Here is a 23369-nt window from a genome sequence, read left to right as displayed (position 1 = left end):
AGCTGCTCAAAAGCTAAAACCACCATCCCATGGACATCAAAATTCATACTATTGACATAAACTTGAAGAATTCCCAAGTGCATAGGTGCTATGAATATGAAGGATGTTGAGAATCTAACCACAAGCCTCACATAAATACTCCACCGAGAATTGTTCAGAGGCTGATGAAGAAAATTCACCCAACTCCTGCATGGGGTGAAATCGGAAAACATGTTGGGGCTGATCAAATGATAAGCAATAGAAGTTGATTCATCACTCCTATGCTGAGAACCGGATTCACTGCTACGATCTGAGCTAGGATCCCAAAGTTTGAAATCAAACTCTTCCTCTTCATGGCAAACAAGAGATGATCCCTCATTTAACACAAAAAGAGGATTGTCAGACGTCAATCAAAAACAACTTCAAACAAAGGGTTGTCAACAATCTAAAAGTGTTCTGAAGTTTTGCTACTTAACCATTTGAGGCAGCTATCCAAGTCATACATCTACTGAATGCTCTCAAGTTTGTCAATGACTTCCTGGAAGAACTCTTGCCTCATTCTATTCTCATGTTCCCAAAAGTGTTCCATGAGCTTGATTTGATTTTCTGCTCCCTGTAGAGATAATTGAGTTTCACTCATTGCCTCCCAAACATACTTAAGCGCCCTATTGAGATCCTCAATCTCATCTTTTTCCCTATTTGACTGTGCTGCATAAATCTCAGCAGCCTTAAGAATATAATCCCTCTCGGACAACAAATATAAGTAATCTGATTTCAAAGTCTTGAAGGCTGTTTTGACCTTCTGCAAATTGGTCACATGCCAGTCACCTTCCCCTTCCCTTGGAATCTTCCTGTAGAGCTCCTCAACCAACTTGTGGGTACTATCATAGTGCACCAAGGATGCCACAACCATGTCTTTACTAACCTTCAGTTGATTTTGTAAGGCATGTATTTCATTATCTCCCTGTTGAAACTGTTCATTGTCTTGCAATGTCATCCTAGGTTGTTCCTCTAAATTCATGTTCTAAGAATCATGAATATATGGATCATGATGCCAAGGTTCCAAACTGTTATTACCTTGTGTGCAATCTACCTCATTATTCTGCTTGACAAAGCTCACCTCCAAGTCACCAATGAAGAAACCTATACCTTGTGTAACATCTTCTATGTAATCACGAGAAGGCTGTCCATCTCTAGTAGTTATCTGCTCTTCTATTTCAAGATCATCCAAATAATAATTTTGGTCTATCGAAATTTCTCCGTACACCCCTGTGTGTTGTTCGTTTGCAAAGAGATCCTAGACCAACTCTAGATACTTTCTTTTTGCCATATCAGTCATATTTTGCTGCCCTAGATAAAAATCCACGTAGTCACTGAATGATAAATCACTCTAAATTCAAATAGGAAGTTCTTTATACCCTCTATACATGTCGACTATTTCTGCTCTCATATTGGATTCAAAATGCTGGGCTATTGGTACTTGTATCTTCATAGTATCTTTCTTGATTTTATCTAAGCCCTATATTTTCCCAAATTATCCAGATGGATGCCCTTTCAAAAGTTAGATAACCAACGTGCAGAGAACTTTAACAACACTACTGTAGCATATATATCTAAAAAACGAATGGAATCGACTACTACTCTGCAACTCCTCACTCTTTAGTAGACGTGACCCTGATGTAAACACCTTGAAATACCACAACAAATGCAGAAAAGACTAAATTGACTAGCACCTTGTGAATTGCTCATTTTCTGTATCATCTTCATACACTAGAGGTTCAATTATTACTGAGATCATTCCTCGAAGTCAAACACCAGAAGGTTGCACCTTTAATTTCTTATATGGAACTTACTAGATGTTGCTTTTTGAGAGGTGTGACCAAGCCCTTAACTGATACGTGCTCACTGTCTACTGTTGTTGTGTCAAATATAGTCATGAAATGAAAGCAGTTGGGTAGCAGCAATTCAAGTTTGGCACAATATAGAGATTCTTGGTCCACTCTTATCGTCGATATTGTTTATGCATATTCAATCTTCCTGTCTGTTTGCATAAAAAGCACATCCCATTCAAATCGGTCAAGTTTAATCTGATGAGCAAGACCCATATTAGTTTGAGCGATAGTTATATGATTCTTTGTATTCAAGATGCGATTCCAGCTGACATGTGACGACCAATATGCTCCAACCTATATTACTATACAAACCACAAACTGATAAGAATTTCACTACATATTCATTCCTTCACTGGCACTTCACTGCAATTGTAACAGTAGCAGTGGATGCCGACATGAAGAATATGCAGAAGCTGGAACTCTAATAATCTTCAGGTGACCCAACTAAGAGAAATCACACACAGTAGAAATACACCATAGAGAAAATGAACAGCTCTTGTATCTTCCATGGCAAAATTTATCTCAATTTGAGGCACTTTCCTTCCTGTACTGCTGATGTAGTAGAATTACTAGCCTCTTCCTGTGATACGTGATTCTGTCATTCGGCATCAGGTTCAAAAAAAAATCTGGTAGGAAGAGATGATGCTGACCGAATCTGTGCAGGGACAGAGGGCAACACTGGAGTCTCAGTATTGCCAACAAAAATTATTATTTTTGGACTTTAAATTATTGCCAGGTTTAGATTTTGCAGCACGGGCCTTAAGGTCTTCCACAGCCTGCAATGTGTACAACACATTCAATCAGTTCACCTTCCAACTTTTACGGCAATATTGTTCTCTAAAGTCTCCAAGGATATCTTCAAATCAATCAGTAGTCATTGTCCAATATGCATGGATGCACAGACAGGAGCAGAACTTGTGGTAATCTGCAGTCTGAATTACCCATTGCAGTCTCAAAATATGTAAGCGAATATGCTCCTTTATAACACTTTGTTGCTACCAATATAATGACAGAATTACAAGTTTTCCACAATCACATAACTGCACCAAGTCTCCAGCTGTAACATTTTAAGTACCCCTCTGCGTACTCTTTTGTAACTGTCGGAATTTATTATATCCCTCGAAAGTAATGATAAATGATGATTCTGAGGGGATGTCATTTAATTGCAAATAAATTACGCAAAGTCGTTTCTTGCCACGTATCTCCTTAACCAAATTTAATCATTATTAATAACTATCGGACCCGCACATACATTTCTAACGCTCAACTCCTAGTGATTATTCTAACTCATCCAATTTTGTCATTATATATATGCGGATGACACAACATTTTGATGGTGTCGTTCTATAATAAAGTCGTCTGTAATGATTCACTTTAGTGGCGTTTTGACAAGCTCCTTTTTCTAGTTCTAGAGTGAAGAAGATTTACGAAGGAAATTGTTGTCTTAATAATTAACGTTTTAGTAGCCCCACAATAAAACTCCCGACTTTATTCCATTATTTCCGCTTCTCTGTATAATCACGACAAATGTGCAGCGGCCCACATGTTTCTCCCACTTCTGCCAAATACGCACCTCTCCATAGATCTAGTAGTCCATGACGAAAATCGTTATTACCTTTCCACGAATCGTTACAAACTCAAAAGCGTTAACCATTCAAAATGCATAATGAAAATGCTTCAATACCAATAGTTGTAACGGCACGATTTGACAAATGCACTTAATGTCTTGCCTGAGACTGATTTATGGTGAAGTGGAAGCAGCCAATGTCCCTAGAAATTCCACACAGAGGCTCCTCATGCAATCAGCACATGCAAAGAATAGCTCTATTAAACCCCTTGATAACCCTGGCACCTTCAAATAAAGGGAGTACCAAGAGCACTTGCAATGAATGGTAGCCGAAATATTTCTCTTTCAAAGCCTCACATGATATCAAGTCAGTTGCTTATAATATATTCGCCAAAGTTAAAGTCTTCAATATATTTGCCGATAGCAATTGCGACGGGGGTGATTAACTTATTCATTGCATATTTCAAAGGCACTAATCTCCAGTGCTTAATCATTCCCTCTTTCAGAAAATAAGCTCCTTGTGTAGAAGTAGAAGCAGCGATATGAAAAATATCTGTCATTTCAAAATTTAAGCCCGTCTTTACAAGATATTCCATAACATTTTCTAACCAAACCTCACTAATATTTTGTAAAGTTGTCTCTGGAATAATTTCACATGTTGGCACGATAGATGGCTATGCTAAACAAAACATTCTTATAAAACCTGTCCAGAATTGTGAAACCTTAATATTCCATCTGTGAATCTGCTTCTAATAAAACTCTACAGGATGGCAAGATCGAGGCTCTGATACCACTGTAATATCCCTAACCGGATATTTGTTAATTTCTCTTTTAACAATGTAATCAGAAATAAACCTTACAGATAGTTCTAGCACAATCGAAAAACCAGTAGAAATTCCAATAGGGATTTATTCAACTTTTCTTAGATATAACATTCAAACTCAGATATAGGCAAAATGGAGTACAATGCTTTAATAAAACCCAAGGAATTCTCCACAAGAATATAACCCGTTATTTCATAATAATATCCAAGATATCAAGCATATAACCATGTGTTATAAAAAATCAGAAAACTCTTATAACTCCTTAAAATACATTATTGCATTTTACAACAGCATTACAATAACCAATACAAAAACCCAATCGTAAATACAAATTAACAGTCAAATTGGAATGTTAGAGTAAGAACCTATAAGCGCAAATGAAACACCTGAACTGATGTTCCTCGGGACAATGGGTTTGCGTCCACTGTTTGCCAGCATGAAGGGCTAAGTCCTCAAACTAGCTGAAAGCTAGAAGCTTTATGAAAACTCCCACAAAAGAGAAAACTGAACAGAATCTTAAAATCAAGCATAACTAGCGATGAGCGTCTTTCCCCTTTTCAAACACAAACCAAGACTCTTCAGCTCCCCTCTGGCTTTCATTTTATTCCTCCTTGACCTTTTGCCCTTTTTATAACATTAAATTGACGTTTTTAATATTTTGAGTCTGTCTCAAAGTAAATTTTAATATTATATAAAATAAGACTTCAATACTTCTAATGTCCCAAAAGGGAACATTACAGATGCATAACTACAATCTATTGAAATTAAATCTCTCGCAAACAATGAAAAGGGAAACCATGTAAAAGAAAACACATCTCCAAATTAGAGAAACTAAGAATGCTCAAAAAGCAAAAAGTGAAAGGAAGGACTCCTCGATATACCCCGAGGATAACTTTCTTCACCCCTAACATTGATTGCAACAAAATATGGTGAGGGAATATCAAAGATTTAGAGAAAAATGTTTGCACCCTATTGCTTCATAATCATATACTCCAAAGAAAGGACAATATTGAATGAGTTGTCAAATGAAGTGCATAAGGATCTCAATACATTTAGTAAGCTAATGCTCCACTCGGTTTCTAGAGATATGAATGACACTCTGATTGTAACACCAAAGAGTTATGGGATACTCAAAAGAAAAGCCAAACCCAACCATCGATCGTCAAAGTCAAGGAACCTCTTAATCAGCCAAACTACTCAATACCCAGCCATCAATTGTCAAATCCAAAGACCTCTTAACTAACCAAGACTTCTCCTAGATGGTCAACCTCGGCCAAAGATGATGCAATAGTAGTTTTCTTATTGCAAGTCCATGCAACTCAATCGTGACCAAGGCAAAAAAAAAAAAAGGAAAAACCAAAAGTGGACTTTTCATCATCAACATCACTAGCTCAATTGAAGTTAATGAATCCCACATCTTGGTGGCTCCAACTATGTAGTGAATACCAAACTAAGTAGTGTCCTAAATGTACCTCGGAATACATTTGGCTGCCTTCTAATGACTCTCATGGGGATCTTAAGAGAAAAACGAAACAAGACCTACTACAAAGGAAATATTAGGAGGACAATGTGTCAAGTAAAAAAGGCTACCAACCAACTACGAATGTAGAGTAGTGTCAATTACAAATTAATGCAATTAGTAGACAACACAATGCTTGAATAAAAAAGTGAAGGGTCTAACTTACAATAAACCATCCCAAATCTGTAAAGCAAATCAAAAGCATACTTCAGCTGAAAGATAGAAATACTTGCTAAAGACTAATGAGCTTGAAGATCAGGAAAGTAATATAGACCAAGGTCGATCATATCAAAACCTATGTTCCTTCAAGACATGTCCCCTAAGCTTTTTTATCCGATCCCATCCTTGGTACAGTACAGGGATGTATTTTACCGTCCCCTTTCTTGTACCCTTTTTTCAAAAATTGATAACAATCCCCAAAACGACTCAAAAAGTGGTCAAGGACATAGGTACGACTAGAAGTCCCTATCTATCTCGGAGACTTCTAGTCGTCTCATATGGCCCAAGCCATTTTTGGACTGCTAGTGTTAAAAAAAAAAGATATTTTTTGATTTGAAAAAAAAAGGGTTGCTGGCTCACAAGGACCACCTAAAACACATTTAACAAACCAAAACCTAATCTAAGCATAAAATAACCACATTTTGACTCTTGGACCTACCATCTATTGATTATGGACACTTATGTATTATTGCAAGCTTCTATGTTTACTGTTTGGTAGTTTACTTATAATATTTACATTTTAATAAGTTATGTCATTTCATGGTTGAAATTTGGAGCCTATGGGTGTCTTGCTATATGTATGTCATATATTGACAATTGTAAAACCCCTGCTCGTATGAACTTATTTAAATATGAATTTCTTTTTTAAATTCTTTATAGGAGATTTCAATGGATGTTTGAGTATGACAAGGCAATGGTATGGGGTAATGTTGTTGTTCTTGCTAGGAACTATGTAGACGACATTATGATGATTATGGCCATCTTATGTATAATGATTTGATGATTGTTGCGATAATATAATGTAATATGTACCTTCATATGAATCATTTGAAATTCGAAGACAAAGATTATCAACTCTCTAAAAGTGCCCTTAAGTAGCTAAAATTTTAAATATAAGTACATTGCAATGTGTTAAGTTTGTTAGGGTATCGTGTACAAGGGGTTATGTATTGGGATGAGTTATTGGGTTACTCGAAATTATGATTTAAAGCATAAACATTGTGTGGGTTCTCTAGGATACATTTGCATAACTAGGTGATAAAAAGTTATAGACTTATATGAATATGATGATGAAAATGAATTAAGGTTTTATGGTTTAAGTGTCCTAATCGAAATTGAGATCAGTTGATACATTCATGTTTTGATACCTTGTGATCCAACACTAATTACATTGTTTGATTATTTAAACATTCATTTGTACTAACGATGTAATGAGGTGTTTCACCTTATGATGATGATGTTTATTTATGGTACCTTGATGGTTAGGTTATATGCATTCAGATAGTTCAGTACACTCTATTGACGATTCAATTATGAGAGTGGTGATGTTAATCTATGTGCATAAATGGACAAAGTTTATTTAAATGAAAGTTGTTTTGATCAATTTGATTATGTAAATTTGGTTTATATATATAATTGTGATTTTATCAAACTACTAATATTCGCATTAAGTGTACAAGTAATTTAACCATGGAATTAATCGGAGAAATAGTACCTGACCCTATGTGCAAACTATAAGACCAAGGTTGAATCCAATAAAGTGATTTGAACCTCACTGTCAAGTGTTTAATTTGTATCGTAATCTAAATGCATGTACATCATTTTGTATTTTTTGACGTGTCGAATGTTATGTAAAAGTAAACCTTATGTTGTCACTTGACACTCGTTATATGCATATGTGTACTGACATGTCAATTAGGGTTGGCAATATAACCCATTAATCTAAGACTGATTTAGTTAGTAACCTAAATTAATTCCCCTTGATTAGGGTTTAGTGGAAAGGTTACATCCTCAGGATTTTGGAGATCAAATATTTCAAGCCACTTGTATAGGTCATGAATTGATCCTAGAAGCCAAATTTAATGTAATTCAAGAGCCCAAGTAGTACAAGTATGGGTTACGAACCTTTTCCACCCTTCTAGAACTTCCTAGCAACATTTATTACCCCTAAAATATCTCAATTTCCCTTTTGTACGAAAATGGATCATCTTCATGAGGTTACCCAAGTTTACACTCTTGCAAAAGGGTTGTGTTGATGGAAGGGACAAGCGGGAAGACTATCGGAGGCTTAAAGTCAAGATTGAAGTTATTGTTATTTTGGGTAGATAAGCTTAGAAGCTATTTAGTGGCCATTTTGAAGAGTTGAGGGTTGTTCACCCAATCTCTACATTTAGAGAAGTCAAATTTGGAATTGCAAGGAGAGGATTTAGCTCATCTCAAAACTCACTATTGCCATAACCTTTGTGAAGGTAGGTTCTCCATTGCCATGGTTAGGTTCATTTTTTCATTGCTTGTATGTGTAAACTCTTGCATATTGCAGTATGTTTGTGATTTGTATCATGTGAGGGATGGGTATTGTGGGTCTTTACTTGCTTCGTTTGATGTTTTTTTTCTCTTTGTTTTGTCAGTAAAATTGTGAAGGGAGTGTTGGCATTACTCACCCTTGGATAGGGCAGCAGTGGCCATGTACAGGTGAAGGATTTAGTTGGACTCCAGGTCAATGCAAAGTCTCTTTTCATGTTGAGAAGAGGGAGGAAGCAAGGTGTTATGGGCCCTTCCTTGTCAATGCAAAACTGAGTTTGTTTGGGGAAATAAGGAGAGAGCGAAATAAAAGTTAAAGTGATTTGGTATCCTTGGAAGAGGCATACGATTTGTGTTCTTCATTGACTTCTCCTACTTGAAAAAATCCACCTTCTCCCTAGTCATAGGTTCAATATGAAACCTATTGTGCATACCTTGGATGGGAATTTTATGTTGAGTTATGTCATTGTGTTTAGATTCTGAATGTCACCCAATCAATTATTGGTTCTCCTAGCTCAGTGGGTGGCCTTTCAGGGCCTCGGATGGGAGGTGAGCTCTCCATGGTTGTTCTTGTATAATTGCAAATTGCTTGGATAGTTCCTTATGATGGAGCATCTCAGAAATTGGAGCCTTGATAGTGTTCCTTCAGTCTTGTTGGAGACTTCTCCTTGTGATGATTTTTAGTGTATCTTGTTACCTTTGTATAAAAGGAAATTTGTATCTGTATTGAGACCTATTAGATTTCAATTTCATGATGTAGATGTTATTGTAATATCAAGAATTATGATCCTTATGTATAAATTGGATAGTAGAAAAGAGAAGATGACAAATAGATCTCATTTCAAATATCTTGTAATTGCATGTTCAATGATAAGAATGAAGTTCATTTTGTGAGAAAGGATGCATGATATTTTGTAACATTACAATAATGAATTCATTTTGATCCTTGTTCCTAATCACAATTGGAAGACAAAGGTTGAATGTTGAATTATTTCAAAATTCATCTCTGAATTTGTTTCAGTAATAAAAAAGAAAGATTGATTTTAGTTGTTCAAGGTAATTCATGATGGAATTAAATTCAATTGTTAACAGAATCCTTAAGTTCATGATTAATTCAACACCCAAATAGATACATGTATTTCATAGTTTCATTCGATAGATTCATTGGATAAGTTTTAGTTCAATAAGCCTCTTAAAATATTAATAATATAGTAGTTGGGTAACCTTACTTGGTTATATGATCAAGCATATTGGAAATAGAAATCTTTTGTATGTAGGGTCATTGGTATCAAGAAGGGAAAATAAATTGGAATTTGCATAAAAAAATCTGGGAGAGCACATTAGCTCTTTGGAAAATGTATAGAGAAACAATTAAATTCATTCCCAAGTCCTTCAATAGAGAATATTCTACAAATTAATTCCCTCCAATTATGTTAAAGTTCTCATTAATAGGTATTCAAAGGGAATGTAAGACGAAATCAAAAATAATAATAAACGAAAACCTATTTAATACTACCATGATTTAAGTTTGTTTTTTTTTAAAGGATAAGTGGGAATGAGTTGATGTGACCATGTGGGGGCCACATCCCACTCATCAACCCCTCTTCCCTAAAGTCACGCAGCCCATGCCATTCATATTTGAGATCAAACAAAGAAAAACAAACAATTAATTGCAAACTTAAGATGGAGACTTCCCTTGTTTTGGAGTGGGACCCACATCCTTTATTCCTCAAACTTTCCTCACACTCCAACCTGCCCTAAAGTCTTCTTCATGCATACTTTCCTGACATCCACCGTGACATGGGCTGGGATCATGTTGGGCATCAAGTTTTATTGCTTACTTTTAAACCTTGTTAAGGGCCCTTGTTGGTGGGACCGCCTCCATTCTTCCCCACCATCCCCAAACCTTATTCCTAGCTCCCCATGCATACCTTTCCATGTAATATGCTGATAGACGTTTGAATGGGCCTGCACTCCTTGGAAAATGCCACATTTGTCTTTGGGAAGTGCATCGAGCAAGTGGACCACTTGCCAAGTGTAGGGGATAGTCTAAGTTTAGGGGTAGTTTAGATACTTTGTTTAGGTAGCTAAGTACGTGGATATGATTTAATGGATGTGCTTAATTGATCTCTTTTTGTTCTATAAGTATTTTAAGTTATGTTTTATTCATATTTAAAAAAATTATATGTATTTGGTAGCATAGGTTATAGGGAATAGGTGTGCAGATTTAGGAAAACAAATTTATGGGTATTGTTAGATTAGCCTAGACAAATTGATGAATAAGAGGGATTTAGAATTAAGGAATGTATGTAATAAGTTGGTGCATTTAGATATTTAAAATTAGTTGTAAATTGGATTTCTAAGGTAGTGTTTATGAACTTGAAGTAAATAGGTATAGTGTTATTAGAAAGTATTCAATAGTAAGTGTTTTAGATAGGATAGTGTTGTCCCGTTTCTTTAATAATTTCCCGTGCTATTCAAATTTAAGCTATGCATGTAATTAGGGATTTTATACCACATTTAAGATTTGCAAAATTAGTCCTTGCCTATACCTTTAAATTATCCTTGAGGCACATTAGATACATAGTAATTTTATATAACTATAATTGTTGCATGTTAAGTATAGCAAGGTTCTTTTTGTTAGATTAACAGTAGTATAATGCTTTGTTCTCTCATGAACATAATCTTTTAATGTTAACCTAGTAGACCGAACATTATATAATGAAAATTGAAATCTGAATTCCTTGACTTGTAGGGTGTACCTATAATTCACAACTTAATAGTTTAATCAAATCAAACCTTATCAACCCATATCAATATTCCTATAGCAACAACCTTATGATCTTTCAAGATAGTAAAGTATGTCTTCCTTATCAACCTATGAGTCAATGATTGATAATTGAATTCATTGGTGTGTCTAAACCTAGAAGTGAGAATAAAACCATTATATGTATCTTAACATCACCTAATTGCTATCACTTGATTGATGATGTAATTCTCAAACTGAAACCCTAAACACTAGTAAACTAGTCGTTCCACCTCGAGACTTTCTCAACTCATCGTATCGTTATCTTATCTACAACTCTTTCAATGTTAATATAAGATAAGATAATAATATTAATGTCCAATAAACAAAAGAGCCGGCCAAAGCAGGAGCACCAAACGGTGACTGAGAGGAAACAAAACAAGACAAAAGACTAGAAAACCCAAAGTAAGGACTAAGGATCCTTTCTTGGTACAAAGAAATCAAAGAAATCAGCCACAGAAGGATATAACTGTGGACAATTCAAAGTCATAGATTGTCGTTGAGAACTGCTAGAGGAAGACAACTTAGTAATTTAAAAATATTATTAAAAAAAAAATTTGTTGTGTTTTTGCCCCAATTTTTGGGCATGACAACAACGAAAGCTTTTGAATTTTGTTAATTTGTTTATCAATTCACATGTGAAATCTCAATTCAAGTCTAACACTATCTATTAAGCTTCTAAAATGTCTATGATGAATGCTTTATCAATGTTATGACATGCAAAATTGAAATTTTTCTACATATGTAAAATTCCCCTTATTTTTAAGACATCCCCTACCATCCCCTAAAAATTGACCCTAAACAGTGGGATCTGAAAACATGTCCCTATCCCCAAAACTCCATAGAACATAGATCAAAACACTCCATCAAAGTTGTACGAGTATCCTCAATCATGGTACCATAAATCCCTATGAGAATCAAATCATCCATAAAAGGAACAAGAATAAGAGGATCACCCCATGTCTCTAAATGGGATAGGTGTGACATCTAGTAAATCCATAAGGATCAAAGAAACTATCAATCTTCTCATTCCAAGCTCTAGGGATGTGTATGAGGCGATGCAATTTATGTTGAAACTACAAACTAGTGAAGTTTCTCGCACAAATCCTAATTGGTAGCCAACTTTAGGCACATATAATATTGGCAGAGCAATTAAACTTCTCCAATCAAAAGAAGGCCAATTTGCAGATTTATATTGTTGATGATAAGTATACAAGATACTTCATCACTTCCACACAAGAAACAATTGCAATATTGATTGCTCTGTTACAAAGTTAGCACACCTAGAAACTCAATTTTCACACCAAACCAACCTTCATAACAACCAAGAGAATCAACCTCGAAGATGATATTCACCACGAATATTGGGTAATTAGATAATAAACAATGTACACGCACCCCTAATGTAAACGGAGGTGGGAAGAAGTATGGGAACAACCACCAAGAACTACCACAACCAAAATTATAAAATGCACTAGTGACTAAACATTATACTAGCCTAAGTAAACCTAATCCTAGCCTAAATATTATACCAGCCTTAGTTAATAACTAATTATGTAAAATGCTCGTAGATAACGTAAACTTAAATCTCCACCAACAAGAAGAGGTAAAACACAAAAAAATCAAATCTCTTCATGCCAAGCATTAGTCCTAAAAAAATCAAATCTCTTCATCCCAAGCATTAGTCCAATGTAACTTAAGATGATTTCCCTAGAATGGCAAGGAGCCAATAGAGACATTGAGCCTGAAATGATGTGAAGGTGACATCAAACATTAACTTCTCAAAATGTATGAATTATACTTATAAAGTTTCTAACAGCCTAGAATGATAAAAAGGCTCATTTGACATAGGTGAAAATATACATAAAATTTGCCTTGTGTTGCTCTTTAAAAGACTGCCAATATTAAATGTTCAACAAGTGTCAAAGACAATGTACTATAGCATTGTATTAAAGTAGTACGGGATTATTTCCTCTTTGAACAAGACAGTCAATAGAATTTTTTATCTAAGACTGAAAATTTGATTGCCCAAGGGTTCTCTTGAATAAACAACAGAACGATACTATAAGTATAGACATTTAAGGTCCCTAAAAATAAAGAACATAAGAATATCAAGCCTGTGTTTTGTACCTTATCCTTTCTAGTCTTTAAAATGCATTATTTATTTATTTTCTCCTTATATCAAATTTTAATATGAAGTGGCCATATATCTTCCATGTCTACATGTACCTCATTTAATAAATTATATTTGAAATTTTTGACTGCAAGACCTTAGCAATTTGAGATTCATGAATGACAATATATATCAGAGATTATCATATTCACTCTACCCACAAACAAACATTATACCAGTTGTCCAATGTCAGATAAGAAGAGGATCTAAAAGAAGGAAGCTTTTACAGATCTATAAAATTAGAATATTTGGGAAAATTAAAAGCACCATAAGGCAAAGTTTGGAAAGTTTCTACATAAGACCAAGTCAAGATGTGCAACAATCTTAGCAAAAGGGTGGTTTTTATAGATTTATTAGGTCAGAATCATAGCTATAACCTTAGCAAAAACCAGAATTAACAGTAGGCAATGTGTGGAAAGAATCTCCACAAATCCCAGCCAGTTTTGTTTAAAAGCTTCACCTCCAGCGTTATGAAAATCAAAACAGCTACTGTGATATCCACCCCTCTGGAATGAATCTAACTATAGATAATAATTAAAATATAAGAATAAATAAATAAACAAATAATAAACTATAATATCAAGATAACTGAGATCAATGAAAGGTCAATATCTCTTTTATGATGAAGCAATCCACAATCGATTGTCCCTAGTTACCATGAAGGAACTTTTGCATCATCCAGACTCCAGAATAAAGACATTGCATACCAAAGTCTTCAAGGATACGCCACATCATGATATTATGAAACAAAGACATTGAGGAGTATCAGCATTGATAAAGCTCAGCTTGAAGAATATTGAGTTGCATTCATGGGAATAGTTCTCTAAGTCACCCCTACAGAAGTAGTTTGATTCATCCGATAATTACAGAAAAGAATACCATAGAAAAGGCCATCGAATATAACAAGACGGAAACTCTATTCAAACAAATATATCCTAGAGCTACTGTTAAAGACAGATATCGAGGTATAATGACAATGATATTGTCTTCAGTATTAAGTGGAGGGTTGGATCAGTGATTCCTATATAGGGCTAAGCGATGAACTCAGTGACTTATGGCAATTACCAGTAAGTTACGAATATTATCTTATTATCTAATTCAACTGGCAGATGTGTTAATCGATAGCAATTATCAATAGTGAACAGGCACAACCATTTATTATTTGAAGGCTAATCATGTGTCAATGGATGCGCTGACCACTGTGCTAATTGCATAAGGACAAACACAATACTTGCCCTAGCTAACAATGGAAGCAATACAACTACAATGATGTCAGCAACATCAAAGCTTGGGAAGGCATGATGTCAGTCATGATTCCATTAAAGTACATCTCAGCACATACGAAGGGATGTCTTGGTTCTCATAGCAAGGGGGCATCCCTTGTTGGAAGCAGATATAAACATTAGTCATCAGGAAAGGAAAGAAGCACCGAACAGAAGTTAGAGATTAAAAAGGAAATCCACAGGAGACATTAAGGAAGGATATAGTGGTCACAGAACAGTTGATATCAATCCAGCAAAATATATGTATGTATATGTGTGTGTGTGCGTGTGTGTGTACGGTTCTTATCAGCATATAAGGCAGAGCACCGATTTTGGTGATACAAGTATATATTTGTCAGGTATGTATAGATCTCTGGAACTCCTGTTAGTGAGTAAACAAACATACTCAATATATATTTATATATATTCAAAATATATAAACAAAATAACTATAATTGTATACAGAAATTATATTTCCAATCCTATTACTGTTCAATTTATAGAAAGTCTGAGATGTTACCAAGGAGGGTCTTGTAAAAATCCAAGCAATAGATCTTTCTCCCAAAATAGGGTGGGGATCAGCAGTCCTAAGTGCCTTGCAGACACAGTCCCAAGAAAGTCTAAGGGGCTTGTATTTGTGAACTTTGAGGGAATCCATTGGAAAGTGGTATCTAGGCAACTTGGATAACACCTACTCCTTCCATTTTTGAGCTGAAATAGTAATAAGGTTGGATATGAGTATTAAAGATGAATTAAATCTACTGAGATGAATGACTAATCCTATCAGGGACATTACAATCCAAACCCTGATCAAGAAATATAAGATTACTTAAGTCCAGTCCCAACAGGGGACATTACAGCTAGCTATCTTCAAACTGTAATTAGGAAGAGCTAGTCAATCACAAAATTGTATCAAGTAGAGAGTAAACAGTGAACAAACAAAATCAGGGATGTCTAGCACAATATCTCAAATTGTCAAGCACAGATCACTTTGCTCAGGTGACAGAAACCATAAATGGTTGCCATCAAGAGTAGACATCATGATTGTCAATCAACTGGACCAGTTGCACCAATTTCAAAGTTTGAAGTCATATATCATGACAATGAACCTGGTCTGTCCCAATCAATTTATATACTATTATAATGTGAAATGTCACCAACACCAAAGTGGTCATTAGGGTACTACCACCCAATTATGACCCATAGAATCCATATCTTGATAAAAAAAAAAGATATAACTGACCGAAACTGTATCTAAGATCACTACTTCATAGTTCATTCTATGATCTATCACCAATTCATTTATTGTCAGAATGAAGATAAAGTTGTAATGACAAAAGGAATAAGTCTCCCAGCTTGTCAATCATTATTTTGAAGATGCTACATACAGTGTGCATCAGCTTCTCAACCATTATTTTAAAGATGTCAAATACAGTGCCATTTCATTTAATATACTTCTAAACAATAGAAGATCAAGTGCTTTAATTTTGTCAACATTTTGTAGGCTATGTTACCCAAAGATTGATGTGATATGTTTCATTTCATTAAACATTTCAGAAGAAGAAGAACAATGAAGCATAAATTGCAAAAGCCAATTGCCCAAAAAAAACTTTAAATATCTCTACCAGCAGAAGCTATATACTTGCAAGAGAAATGAAATGATGAAAATAAAAGATTAAGAAAAGAATCAGATTTGGCTAAAAGTATTTACCTGCTGAAAAGCACGGTTCAAATTGTAGAAATGAATCGTGGAGTCAAATGTTGCTATGCCTACCTTCGTTTGAGGACCCTCCTGTGCAACGTAATGAATCATTAAATTACTTGACAAAAATAAAAACAAACCCACATTGGATGATTATTAATTGCATAACACTCATGCATCCTCCCAAGTAATCCCCTTGTTTATGAATTAAAATAAAAATGTATGGTGTCCATGATAGCCTGAATTTAACATCACTATCTTGTGGAATGCAACAGCTCACTAAGATCCCTGATATACATGCTGTTAATAGCACAACTGCTAGGATAAGATCATATCAACAACTTTTGTTATCAAATATTGGTTGTTTGACACAACAAAAACATGTAGTATATTCTTCAATTTATAATTTTATACTAAGTTGCCGATCCGGATTCCGGTCCGGGTACAGAGACGAGATTAGGGTATGTGGGTACGACATTTTTTCCTCCCTTGCGGGTTAGGGTTTGTCTGTATACGTATGCATGTATGTATGTTAAAATACTGAAGTTACAAATATAAAAGAAAAGTGATACTCATAAATTCATAATGGCTAGTAAAGTTATAAATTAATTAATTATAATACTGATACAGTTTCAGATTAGATGCATTGGCAATTGACATCAATATAAACATGATCAACTAACATAACTATTGGCTGGCTTTTACAGATATATCAACAGTCATGTCCTTAGATCTACGTATGAAAAAAATCAATCCTTGACCTTCAAATAAATTGAAATAGATTTTTGTTCACTACTGTCATAAACTATGGGCATTACATAGAACAAATTTGGCTTGAATAATATTACCAAGCTGTTGCAAAACAGTATCTAAAGCTGATAGAAAGAACATGCTGATGAACAAATCATAGAGACATACATAAACTGACCTAACACCCTGGGGTACTTCCTAGGTGCCCAGGGCCACTGTAGGTCTTTCACAGAAGGACCCACAGAGAACCTGTGAAGTGCCCCAGAAGAACCAGTACCAGGACCTAGGCCTAAAAAGCAGAACCTGGTAACTGAGATTTTATATAGTAAGGCCACATAACAAGTTTAATGTTAATATGGTGTCAGAATTTTCAAGAAGCTACTATTCTACCAGCCAGTTATAGATTAAATCAAAACACATCACAGACAGTGTGCACTACCTATACGGTACATATTGCCCCATTCTCCCATTTGTAAAATACAGAGTACAACCTCTACACTCTACATTGCATAATATGCCTTTCAGTTGTGCATAGTTAGTCCGAGATGCATAAATCACTGAACAAATGACTCACTATAAACACAACTTCTTTAACTAAACATTAAAAAACTTAATGACCCCTGTTAATTCATAGCCAAAAAGCTTTCCCATTCTTTTCCCTGAGACATCTTATCTGAACAGAACAATCCTTAAATACTTATTCTCTGCCATAAAGGAATCATTTTTTTGTTCCTGGTCAGCTGTCTTTAAAAAAGTAGAATATGCTATCAGTCCAACATTAAGCTTGAACATTTATACTATTTGAAAATTTTCATTTAAAGTACGGAAAGGAATTTCCAGGCACCATATGGAGCATTTCTTCTGAATCTATTCTGATTCAACTGACTTGTGACCCACTGAAACTTTTGCTGCACGGCAACTGATTGTCTCCTCACTTAAATTGCTTCGATTTTTTACCTTGTATTTTACAATCTTACACCATCTCTAGGGCCAAAGTTTCATGGGTCATGTAGCTTTTATAAGTATGAACTGAAATGGTAAAATTTCAAAGTGAATCTCAAATCAAAGTGTTCTAACTTCTAGCCACCTTTCCCAGTCACCGCGGTCTTCTAGATTCAATTGTGTGCCCCATAGATGGAATACTCTCACTCGGCTAAAACTCGCCAAGCCAAAAACCAAAATCAGGAAAAATTAGGCCATTTTTTTAAAAAACTCATGGAAAACATGGAAACCCAAATAGCAGCTTAAATTTAATTAAGAATACATTTGTTTTGCAAAATTCAACGAGAAGATGCATCCAATGAGATAATTAATGAGAACACAAAAGAAATAAGAAGAGTATATATATATTGCTAAGTGGGTAGAAAAATGCATTCTCATGTGGAATGTTGATGGCAGGAAGCAAAATAGTAAATAGTTTCTATAAAACTAGAAGTAAATACATCATAGCAAAATAGTCCGAGAGTGAGTTTGAGCAATTTTGGCCTGCTGGAAAGATATGGCTATGCTTCTCTTGGGTGTGAGCTAGTGGTTGAGCTAAGTCTATCAAGACTCAAGAATGTACAATTGAAACCAAGGGATTTCCAAGAAAATGAGTTACAATCATTAGAAAATCCTTGTTCCAGCTTGAGTTGCCCTTGAATAGCCTGGACGGGTGGTGGGAGATTACACTGCTGAAGGCATACTGAAATCTGAAATTTGGTTAATCCTGAATTTTTTTGGAAACCCCCAAAATCTAGAATCTGCATTTTAATTCCTATGAAGCTGAAACCTATCTCCAACATCCTGACAGTATTTATACAAATATAATACTTTAAGTTATAATTTGTATATATCCTTCTGCCCTGAGCAGGAAAAATGACTAAATCCTTCTGCAAATAAGAAATGAGCTTCAAAAATGACATTTTTTTGCTTTAAGATGCACAAAGAAGTATTGGTGAGAGTTTTTTTTTTAACTCACAGGTTGTAAGTTTTTATTAAAAACTCCCCGATTTTTTCAGCAATTTTTTGGCGAGTTTTTCTAAAAACTTGGCTGCCCGTTTCTGCAAGTTTTTCCTGGAAATACTTGCCGAGCAAGAAAACTCTGCATGTCTTTAAAAATCAGCATTTTTTATATTTATGGTGTGACCAAATAAATCTATCAACCATCTTGAGAAACATGTATATACAGTAACAGTGCCACAAGGGAACCACATGATTATAGGCAACTATACAGCACATTAAATGTCCATACCAGCCATATGGCTCCAATGTAGAGCATGCCTCAAAGTTAAAGAGTAGATGATTTTTATGGATGTGATGGTGCCTTTCAATCTACATGGATTCAAAAAATATCATAGATTGCGTTATTTCGATAGGCTTTACAGGTAGAGGTTGTTTATATAATTAGAGTTTATATATCCATCATGCATAAATTGGTACAAGAAAAAGGAAAGGACCAAAAAATGCACTAAACAAACTCAACATTACGTAGCAACCCTCGTCAGAATACACAAATCATAGAACACAAAACTAAGATACACCTGGTTTATAAGTTGATGTTAATTGTTAATCTTATGACTCTCATGTACGCAATGGAATGGAGGGCAATATTCATTTTGGTGATTCTAATGACAGGTCACATACAATTATGAGGGAATCTTATAACAGCATGTAAACAATAATTGATGGTATCTTATAGCATGTGATTAAAAGAACTAGAAAGACATCAAAGATTTCAATCTTCTCTTCATACCACAAGAATAATGTTATTATCCATTTGTTTCGAAATTATATATTTCTAACAGCTCCATTAGCAGTGAGACAAAAAGAGGAGGAAAGTCGATCAGCCTGCCCTTCCATTTTAAACATAGGCTCTGAATACTTTTAAATTCAACAATAATAGACATATTCAAATTACTGAAAAGAAAAGCATATGTACATTATAAATTTAGTTCATATACTTACAGGCAGGTCTGCTATTGCACGGCTTATTCCACTACAAGCTGCAGCAGTTGCTCCAGTGTTAATTGCATTCATAGAAACATCAATAAGGAAAAAAAACACAGCAGGCATTGGATCCCGAACCTAGACAAGAAAAAAAGAACACAAGGATTAAGATGATCTCCAATGATATTTTTCTTTCGTTAAAAGTCTCATCAAATTCTTTCCTAACAATTAATTGACTTTAGAAAATAACATATATTTGAATTTAGAACACGTGAATATCTAATTCCAAAGCTTCCATTAAACCAATTTAAGATAAACTCATATGCATATATAACTGAAAGACACATCCTGGTGCCGGTATTGGCATAGGGTGATAGTTGTGGTAAAGTTGTTCATGCCATCAAGGTTCAAACTCCAATGGAGTGTTGTTCAAACCCCAATGGAGTTTTATTGTTGAAGGTTCAAACCCCAATGGAGTCATGGACTAGTTCAGAGCTCCAGGACAAAATCATCCAACCTATTCTAAAACAATTCAAAAGATGCATCATAATAAAAGCCATTAAAAATTACATTTGAAATAGGATCCTATTTTGTACTAACATGGTAAAAGTGTATAGTACTCAAAGCATTCACATTTGCAGATTCAAAAATCATTGAGGCTAGTACTCATTTTTGCAAATTTGAAAAGATCGTATTCATCATGCAAAAAAATTGGATAAGGTCTGTTGTATTGAAATCATTTGAATTATATCCAGTTTTCAGGATATCAACTATGACCTGATATACATACAGTTTCTGTATTAGCTGATAGTTGAAAATCAAAGCTTCATAAGAAAATCAAAGAAAGTGGACAACAAATCAGAACTGAAAGAAAATGTTTTTCTGGAAAGACAAATTGAACAGAAACTAAAAAAAGACATAGAAACTACACAGAACAGAGAGAGTGCTAGAAGCATGAAGGAATGTCATGGAATTTCAATGAACGGTAGTAGGATAAACAAGAGTCTAGTTCTTGCTTAAAGCAATATACAACTTAAAGCATGGTGCGATTAATTCCATGCAATAACCCTAGCCTCCTGAGCATAATTTTAAATTATTTCCTAATATATTTTATTTATGCAATATTATAGATTGCAGGCTCATGCAAAATTGCAAAAGTTTCACACATTGTTATAGTGCATATTTGTCACCCCATCTCTCAGCTATCTTGCACGTAGCTACATCCATTCACCACACATGCAAAGAAATAGTTGTTCCAATTTATTTCCTTTGCAGAGAATGTAGCAAACAGGAACATTATATATCATACTGACATGCAAAATCTCTACAAGCTTATCTCTGTGCATAATCCAACAATGCAACATAAAGATAAGTCATTTTCACCATAACCTCTCATCAATTTTGCTGCAAACTAATTTCCGGACAAATTCAATTATAATGACAAATAAAGATTGTAAAAATCATCACCATTACATTTAATATATAAATGCAGAATCCTGCCCATCACCAGTCTGTCATTTTAGCATTAACATTTCTACCCATAATTTCCCATACATAATAGACAGTCCAGTATGTGTCATCTTTATAAGAACATTGTCACAATGATCCAATTCCATTCTTTGGTTCTCTGAATGCCTACCTATCTTTGTTACAAGGATTTTTCATTCTGTCCTGATCATGATACTAATTAATAGAACACTCCCAATGCAAAGTATAATCCTCCGGCTCTAATCTAGCAGAAAACATTAATAACTCTTTAAACATGTTTGCCAAATTACAAGACAATTGCAGTTGGGCTGGTGAAAACATTTCTAAGTATGCTGAGTCTAGCTTATTCAATTTCTCGGTATTTTGAGGTGGCATGGATCACGGATCAAATGCCAAAAACAATTTAAGAGGCAAAGTCAAACAAGTGCTCCATAAAAATTTTGCAAAGGTTTTAATACTGTTCAAAAATCCAAAACCTCGGCAACTTCAAGCTTGGAACATTTCCTAACCTTCTTGCTTATGAGATAATCTAAGAGGATCAATAGTGTGGATCAAACAAGAAATGAGAATAGGCTAGTCAACCTCTACATTACCAGGTCCTCCCTGTGGATCTCCCCAAGCCTCGATCCAGTCCAAACCAGGTTTGCCCATATCTGGGGTAGGTTCCTTGTGGGTTCAGAGTCCAGACACGGTCTGGCTCACAGACTGTCCATTTGGCCCTTCCGATTCTGGACGAATCCAGGACGAATTTGGGGGTCCACAGCAGAACCTGAGCTGTTTTTGGCTTTTTCTTAATATTTGACTTTTTTTAAGTTTTTCATCCTAAAAACTAAAAAGGTCAAATCGACACCCCAACCGTGTTTTTGACCACTAAAAAAATTCAAAAGGTAAAACCTAATCCATATGTAATTATGAATGAAAAACAAAACTCTTCATCTCCAATGCAATTTTTTTGGCTTGTCATTGCTCAAAGATTCAAATCAACAACTTAAAACTAAAAAGGTAAAAGTCACACACCAACCCTGTCTTCAACCACTAAAAACATTGAAAAGGCAAAACCTATCCCATTTATATAATTGTGAATGAAAAACAGAACTAGTTGTCTCCATTTGTAATGTCCACTTCTCTGCGCTAGGCCTTATGGCACCTTGTTTGTCCATCTTTCCATCCGGATAGTCTAACGGCATTTATTTTGAGGATGCCTGCTACTCACATGATTCTATTTGGTTTCACTGGGGAGATATTTAAGTGTGGAGCTTCCTATAATTAAGTCACTTTATTTTATAAAGTTGATTTATAAAGTTACTTTAAGACTTAAGTGACTAAAAGACAAAATTGGCTTTTATCCCACATTGCCTAGTTGTTTGTATTTCCCCTCATAACGAGGTTATAAAAGCAAGGAGCTACATTGGGATTCTCACCATGAAATATATTATTATGCAAATGAAAACGTTGCTTAAATGTGATTGGTTACTCTTGAGGATGAAACCCCTTGAGATGTTTGAGAAGTTGGACGTAGCCCTAGCATCTCATTGAAGGTTGTGCTTAGAATCGGGCAAGAGAAATCAGGCTTCAGTCGGTTCCAATTTCAGGAGTAAGTCTGTTAACATTCCTAAGCATTTTGAAGCCTTGATTATTCTGGAAGGTAATCGCGCTACATGTTCCCAGAATACTTTTAGACACCAAGGATCAATCGATTCTCAGTCTGAATCACTAAGGCATCAAGGGAGATCTTATCCATCGCTATATCAGTTCATGTTGATATCAGAAATCACAGGGTCAGTACGGGGGCTTGGGAAGTATACACAGCTGTTATATCAATAACCATTTTGGGATCATAGTCTCCAGTGATAGCAAATAGTCTTCCTCCTTCAACATGGATATACAGATTGGTAGTGATAGGCACGGGTTAGTGCCTGCGGAGGTATTGACTCTCTGTCATCTGCGAGCATGCGTAAC

At 35.1% G+C, this 23369-nt stretch overlaps 1 protein-coding gene across 1 annotated transcript in view; it reads right to left on the bottom strand.

The window, feature by feature from the left end:
• LOC149562745 (protein transport protein SEC24 C-like) overlaps window positions 1–23369 on the bottom strand; it is a 158613-nt gene that overhangs the window by 56461 nt on the left and 78783 nt on the right. Inside the window, exons 8-9 of the mRNA XM_089826163.1 lie at window positions 19941–20060; window positions 16254–16334 (exon numbers count right to left, since the gene is read on the bottom strand). Coding sequence (XP_089682289.1) covers window positions 16254–16334; window positions 19941–20060 — 201 coding nt within the window. The remainder of the gene's footprint in view (window positions 1–16253; window positions 16335–19940; window positions 20061–23369) is intronic.

Source organism: Cupressus sempervirens, chromosome 4, assembly GCF_028749045.1.
Source record: "Cupressus sempervirens isolate cs-2001-9-10 chromosome 4, ASM2874904v1, whole genome shotgun sequence".
Lineage (NCBI taxonomy): Eukaryota > Viridiplantae > Streptophyta > Pinopsida > Cupressales > Cupressaceae > Cupressus > Cupressus sempervirens.
Note: the sequence above shows the minus strand (reverse complement) of the source record. Positions and strands in the feature narration are given on the sequence as shown.